Source organism: Bactrocera dorsalis, chromosome 4 (assembly GCF_023373825.1).
Source record: "Bactrocera dorsalis isolate Fly_Bdor chromosome 4, ASM2337382v1, whole genome shotgun sequence".
Lineage (NCBI taxonomy): Eukaryota > Metazoa > Arthropoda > Insecta > Diptera > Tephritidae > Bactrocera > Bactrocera dorsalis.
In genome coordinates this window covers 57920424-57928403 of record NC_064306.1, presented here as the reverse complement: position 1 = coordinate 57928403, position 7980 = coordinate 57920424, and the positions used below count along the sequence as shown (strand labels likewise).

Below are 7980 nucleotides of genomic sequence, written 5' to 3'. Positions count from 1 at the left end.
GAAAGCATATTTCACATTGAAAAGTAGGCAAAGCGTGGCGTCGCCGCCAGTCGTTTGCCAGCTTTGGCGCGGTGGCTATGCAAAGCGCGCGCTCTTCGCGAAAGTAAGAGTGAGTGAGTGGTTGTTGTAATGAGCAGCGCTAACTGTTGACATGGCAGGCAGCAAAGATTCGCATACAATTTGCCATACAAATTGCGTTGCTGCTCGACGCTCCGATTAAATATATATTTTATAGCGATGTTTATCTTAATAATTTTTTTTTGTTGTTTTTGTTGCTGTTTTCGCTACGGTTATTTTTAAAAATATCACACTTGCCACATCGTGTCGTAATTTGTACTTAAAGCGCGGCGGTCTGAGTGGTTGTTCACCCTTGCTAACGAGCAACGCCATTATGTTTTTGTTGTTGTAGCCACTGTTTTTGTTACCGTTGTAGCAATTACATTTGCGTTGATGGCGTTTAACAGTTGTAAATCGTTTCGCGGTTTTTGGATGCCATCATCGAACCGCAGAAGCAGTCGTCGCCACAGTTGGCTCGCCAAAGCACACACAACACCGATGTTGGCTGGAAATCGCTGCTCAGTACAGGGGTGGCTCTCGCTGTGCATAAATGTCGGTAAGGCGGTTAATGTGGCGTTTCGCAGGAAGACACCTCAACACGCTGATAAACGCAAAGTAGTGACATTCAATGCGTAAAAAATAGAAAAAAAAAACAGAAAAAATAATAATAAAAAATTTTTAAAAATAAGAAGAAAGAAAATTACTCGAAGATTAAAACGAAAAAAAAATTAACTTGAGTGTTAGCAAACAATTAATTACAGTGTGGATTGATAAGCATAGTGCAAGAAGTGTCTCACGCCAAGGTATACATAGTGTTCAGTATTTGAAAGTGTAAAAATCAAACCAAATCAGCTGCCGATATTTCCTAGCCTCAGAGTGTACGTTCAATGGCGCGTTTGGTGATTTACTTTTTGGTCATAAATTCGTTGTTCTTTTATAATGAAAATGCACGCTTGCTTAGTGGCGGTGGCAGCAGCGGTCTGGCGGCAGCGACAAACGGACACGGCAGCCAGCTGGAGGGACGGGATCGTCATCATCACGAGCGCGGTGGACATATAAGACGTGAGTGTCGTGCTTAGGTTCGGCGTGATAAAAAGTACCATTTTTTAAGGGATCGTCTTAGTATGAGCCTCCGGAAAATCATTGATTTTCGCGATTTTATTGGGTGTATAATAGTTAAATAAATTGTTGAGATGACACGTAAAAAAGGACCATTTTGATGTCCACGTTTGCGGTCACAATTTTGATACAAAACAAAAAAACTATAGAGAATTTTTTTTTTTTGAAATTTGACAAAATGGCGGTGGTTTGAACAAAAGTATCGAATTTGGTCCTTTTCGATAGTTTTTTTCTGGAATCTATTTTGAAAAACACCATTCTGGGAATTTTTTGAAAATTTCACACTGAGACGATCCCTTAAATAATAATTTAAAATGAATTAAACTTTAGTAACCATTAAATTGTATTAATATTTCAAAAAAAAAAGCGATAGTGCTACAAAAAGGATATACTTCCTTTTTTTACGAAAAAACTTAATACCAGCATAATCAAAAAATAAGCGCGATTTTAATTAAGTATTTAATGAAGAATCCGATTAAATATTGCACGTGCGTCACAAAATATTTTTCGGATCTATTTTGGAAAAAGCTTCGCTGTTGCCAATGCATTTTTAAAAGTTGTTTACCCTTGCACAGCACTCGTGATAATTTTAACAATTCAATGGCATCGTTCAAGTGTTCCATGTCCCCTTCTAAACCTAAACTGGTGTTCGCATAATATATTTTGGCCCTCTAAGATAAGTAACATTCTCTTTAAAAGTATATTTTGAAATACTTTAGAGAAGTTCGCCAGCAAACTAATTGGACGATATGAAGAGGCACAGTTCTCAGGTTTATTCGGTTTCGAAATCATTTTTATCTTAGCACATTTCCATAGCCTCGGATAGTGATCGAGTAGAATGATAGAATTGTATATAAGTAAGCAATCTGTTACAATTGTGAGGTAGATGTCTAACAGTAAATCTATCAATTTTATCCAGTCCTTGCGACTTTTAAGTTTTATTTTCTTAATCTCAGTCGTTACTTCTTAAATAAAAATTTTTCGAATAAGCGGACTCATCTGCTAAAGCGATGCTAAAAAGTTTAGTACCTCTTCGTTATCCGGAATATCGTTCGCTAAGAAAATTGAATGTAAATGATGATTGATTATCCCTGCATCAATCGCTATAAATATGATGACAGGATATAAATATATTTCTAATAGTGTGGTCTATTCTTGAACTTATTGAAGAACAATAAATTTTATTTAAATATTTTTATGAAAAAGTCTGAATAAAAACTTATTAGAGAAACTTCGATCTGTACGCACCACGCTCTGCAAAGCCAAATGTCGAAAATATTGATAAGATAAGCGAACTGTGCTGTTTCGATTGCTCAGGAGATAAAAATTGCGCAAAACACTATTTAGAAACATTTAAAAAAGGCGGAATACAAAATTAAGCTCAATATATGAGTGCCAAACGAATTAAGGCGAAAAAAACTTCATGGATCGAATTTCCATTTTCAAATTACTGCAAAATCGCAACAAAATCTATTCTATTCTGAAACTATTGCTAATGAAAAGTACCGGTAGAAATAATGGTTTTCCTACGTGATGATGACTTTGACACAGAATTATCTACTTTGAGCTATTTCGCTATAGCCTAACTTTTAATTCGGATCAGTACTGTCAACAATTTAACCGTCTGAACTGAACAATAGTCTAGCAATAGTCAGCTTTGGTCAATAGTAGAGCAATTTTGCTCCTTCAGGACAACGTCAGACCACACATGTTGATAGTGACTCACTACAGAAGCTATAATTTACACAGAAGCTTAGTTGCGATGTTCTTATGCATCCATCCTATAGGTTTGGCTGTCATCAAGTGTTTACCTGTTTCTGTCCATTGCGAATGAGTTTGTTAGTAGAAAATTCCCTCAAACGAGGCTTGTGAAAATCAACTATCCCGTCTTCCGTTTTTAGTCTAATAATTTAATATGCTCGTATCTATAAAAGTAAAAAATTATTATTACCATTATTGCCTTAGAAGATGTACATGTTTTATTATATATTAGAGATAAATTAAATTGTTTGTTAAATTCCCGTTCCAGGTGACCTCAATCACTGTTGGCGTCGTTATGATGGATATAATTTACAAAGCACAATGGTCAACAAGAAGGAGCAATTGAAGAAGCCATACGGCATATTGTGCAACTTCAAATGTACTTGGTTTTTCACAATAAAGTAAGTCAATCAAATATTGATAGAATAGTAGATACTCGATATATATTTGAAGACATATCGAGTATCTATGTGTGTCTATAAAAAAAAGAATATTAAATATAAAATGTGACATAAAGTAGTTGAGACAATATTTTGTTGCCGTAAAAGAGCTATGAGGGTATGAATGTAAATTATGCAGTCAAATTAAATGTTGGAAACTACAGGGTGATCCATTTCGAAGTTCCCTACTTAATCAAAGAAAAAATATTGAAAATTTCAAATTTAATTAGGAAAGTTTATTATCAATCGAAAGGACATTATTTGGCATTTATCGAAGCGGGGTTGTTCACATTGCCGTTAGACTTTACATGTTGCCACAGGAAAAGTCACGTGTATCTGCTCACCGAGGTGTTCTCTCAATAAATCCATTGACTGATGTGATGTGTAGGAAGTGGCGTCGCCTTGTTGAAACCAAATGGCGCCGAGATCACGAGCTTCAATTTCAAGCATTAAATTGTCGGTTATCATGACGTTTCTGGATGAAATGGCAGCTCTTGAATATCTATAGGTTACTGTTCGACCCAAATGCGGCAATTGGGTCTCATTGCTGAACAAAATGTGGCTCGAATACGTCGGATCTTGAGCGATGATGATTGTTCAAGATTTGTTAACGTTGTTCAGGCGTGAGTCTTTCTATGATGAACTACTTAAGTTCTAAAGCGATACATACAACGGTTAGGTGAACAAACCTATTATACTCTGTAGCAATATGTTGCCAGGGTATAAAGATATCAATTATGTTTAAGGATTTTATTAAAAATTTGCTTGTATATAGCATACATTTTTTATATAGTTTTTTTATTTTTTTTTTATTTAAAAATTGTTTTAATAATAACTTTTAATAATGACTATTTTTTATTTTTCCATTGCAGCTTTCCCACATGTGAATTCATTTATGATTACAAACTTTCTTGCTACTTATTCACATCACTGCCGGATTGTACTACGGTAAAATGTACGCTTTTAAATTTTTTTACATAAACACTAGTAACAATTTCATAGCTAATTATAGTTATAATTATTTACTATTAAAATATTTAAAAATAATTTTTTATTTTAAATAAAATTTGTTAATATATTTATATTAAAATTAAAATAAATGTACATTTTTTAAATAAATAAATTAAATATCTTAACAAATTGACAGAGCATTTTGAATAAAATTTTAGTATTTTCATAATATAAAAGCTAAATAAATTAATGGTTTAAACTGTGGACTGGGCTAAGAGATGTTTCAGAACTTTTTCATAATTTTTTTTTCACAAATTATTGTTTTTATAAGTGATTTGCTAAGGGATTTTTAAGAATTTTTTCTTAGCTTTTTTTCGAAAAATTATTTCTTTCTATAAATGGTTTTATTTTTTCAAAATTTCTGTTTTTTTAAAAAATATTTTTTTATAGAAGGTTTTATTTTTTCATAATTTTTTTTTTCAAAAAATTATTTTTTCTATAGATGGTTTTATTTTTCCAAAACTTTTTTTTTCAAAAAATTATTTCTGTCTGTAGATGGTTTTATTTTTTCAAAATTTCTGTTTTTCAAAAAAAAAAATTTTTATAGATGGTTTTATTTTTTAATAATTTTTTTTTAATTATTTTTGTATAATTAAAATCTACATATGTTACGTATTATTAGTTTAAGATGTGTCTACTGTATAATTGTTCCTTTTGCACTCTCCATTCCTGCTGAGTCCTTCAGCTCTGTAAAAATTTCTGATATCCTGTTGTTGTTGTTGCTTATAGTACGCCAAGTGCAGCATCGCTGCTCAAAATAAAATATAATCAAAAATTCACTAGTATTTGTTTATTAACCCCTGCATATAATAAATTCGCCATTAAATAAATGCGCGCCTGACAATATTCAGCTCATATAAGTATAATTCAAAAAAATATAAAAAAACAAGTAAATTGTATAACTGTTCATAATGTACAAACTAAATATACCCCAGCTAGCCCACTCTAGCTAATTTTCATTATTTTCATTGAGTCACCTGCAGCAGCACCGCAATTTCACTCAGCCTCAGCCTCAGCAGAAGCGATGTGGTGTTTTTAATTTCACTTTGTTTGTCATATTTCACTAAGTGATTTTACCACAGTGCTGACCCCTGAAAAAGGTATGCGGCTTTCAATGTCATTTCAATTGTCCGTGTTTCTTGTTTGCCGAGAGATTTATGACATATATTTTACATACATAATATGTACAAACCATATTATGTACATATGTATATGCATTCTCCCTTGCAATATTTACACAAATTCCTCTGTGATGCACATAAAAACACCAGTGTAGCATATTATATGTGTGAATAGGTAATGATTACACAAACACAAATACATACATACACACAAAGATAACTTGGTTGAAGGGGTTGCTTGTAAAAATTTTTGTTTATTTATAAACAAACATGTATTTAATGGCGTAGTTTACCCAACAACACTTCTGCACTAATATAATATTTACCTGCAACACACATACATATGCGCACACACACACATGAAAATGAAATCCATGAGCTTATTTGGTTAGCTCAGTTTGACATACTTAAAGGTATTTAAGTTATTGTTTTTGCTGAGCTTTTCGTGTGCGAGGGTAGCTTGCGTCCGCTTTAGTGCTTAAAACAAATTGTTTCCAGCTGTGAAAAGTAAGAGTGACATATGTGCCCGTACCGGTTTTGAATGTGCATAAATAAAATAAAATAAAGTAAAAAAGTGATTTATATTAACTAAATTGCCGCAATGTCATGCTACACTTTCAGTGCCTACATTGATAATATAAATATGTTTGTAAATACATAAATAAATATAAATACAAACATAAAACATTTTTGTGTACATGATGCATGCTTTGTGGTTAAGTTGTGGGAATTTTTACGTTTACAAAAGTGCTTACAATAATAGGCTATGTAAATATGAGCGTAAATATGGACATTATAGAGGTAATATGGAACTAGTTTTTTGAAAAAAATTTAAGTTTAAATAAAATAAAATGGATTTTTTAATAATTTTAATTTTTGTAAAATATTATAGCATGATCATATTTTATTAATTATAGATGTTATTTTTACGCATACTATATTCGTTTTATTTTTTTGTTTGAATATTCTGTCGAATCTATTTTTATTTCTTTTATTTTCAATATAATTTTATCGCATGCTATATTTTTGTCAAAGTAAAATGAAACGAAAATCAACGTTTAAATCGGATTAATATACGCTGACGAATATATTTTATTGCTTTCACTTTTTATATTACTTTATCGCATGCAATATTTTTGCCAAAGATTAAGGCCAAATATTTATTTGAGAAAATCAAACTTCAAATCAATTTATTCTAATTCTAATATATCTCTGTACTAGTATATTTTTCTCCCACTTTTTATAGGTAAAATTAAACATTTCATGATCATAAAATAAATAAATTTTAGCGAGTATTTATTTATTGCCCCTACATATTTTATAATTTTTTCTCATGGTATATATTTGTTATTTATTTGCGAAAATTAAAGTGTAATTCAATTTTTATATTTTTATATTTTTTTAATTTTTATACTATTTTATCGCATGCTATATCTTTAGTTAAATTAAACAATGTATTTGCTTAATTATTTTTCTAGTTAAATAAATAAGTTGTATCGAGTATCCTATTTTACCACTTTTTATATTATTTTATCGCATGCTATATTTTTTCAAACGTAAAATGAAACTTTTTATTTCAAAAAATGAAATTAAATGAAACAATTTACTTACCATAATTAAATTTTATGGCAAATTAATCAATTTTGTCGAGTATTTCTGTATTGCTTTTATTTGGTATATTACTTTCTATCATGCTATATTTTTGTCAAAAGATAAAAATGCAAGTTATTTGCGAAAACGGAGCTTTGTGTCAAATAAGCATATTTGGCTGAGTATTTCTTCACTGCTTATGCTTTTTATATCATTTTTCTCGCATGCTATATTTTTATTAAATCAAACATTGTTTTATATTATTATTTAATTTGATTAATAAATTTCCTTGTGTATCCCTTTATTACTTTTATTTTTTTATTTTATTCTCTCACATGCTATATTTTTGGTAGAGAAATTTTGCAATAATTAGATATAAAAAATATATATTGAAAATTCTGAGTTTCTAAAGTCTCGCCACCTCGTAGGTCATTTCAAATCCACTGCAAAAGTTTTTCCCTGATTCTCGCTTATTTCCAAGAGTCCGTTTCTGCTAGCCTGGCCCAGTTGAAGCCGTCCCGTACTTTGCGTCTGCAAGACACAAGCGCCTTATTCCACCAAGACGGCTTCGGTTTGTGCTGAATCGCAACGTAAGGCATGTATAGTGATGAGCTATATTTAGGGCATTCGTAAATACAGTCACGCCCTTTTCAAGCTCTTCATGTGAGTTATACACGCAAGAACTAAATCTTTTCCCTAATAGTATCTGCCTGTAGAAATCCCAGTTTGTATTCCTGGGATTTCTTCTAACCTCGTTTCTGATCTTTGCTTCCGATCTAATGGAGAGGTACATGTAGCTATGGTCAGAGGACGACGGTGTGCTTATCATCCTCCAGTTTTCTACCAATGCATTTCTACTTGTATATACTTGTAGTGTTATG

General features: G+C 31.4%; 1 protein-coding gene across 1 annotated transcript; it reads left to right on the top strand.

The window, feature by feature from the left end:
• Positions 1-772: 772 nt before the first annotated feature.
• On the top strand, positions 773-4412 carry LOC105225708 (uncharacterized). Its single transcript, XM_011204304.4, has 3 exons — positions 773-1119; positions 3206-3338; positions 4250-4412. The coding sequence occupies exons 1-3, from the start codon at positions 945-947 to the stop codon at positions 4356-4358; spliced, it is 417 nt and encodes a 138-aa protein (XP_011202606.2). The 5' UTR covers positions 773-944; the 3' UTR covers positions 4359-4412.
• The last annotated feature ends 3568 nt before the right edge of the window (positions 4413-7980 follow it).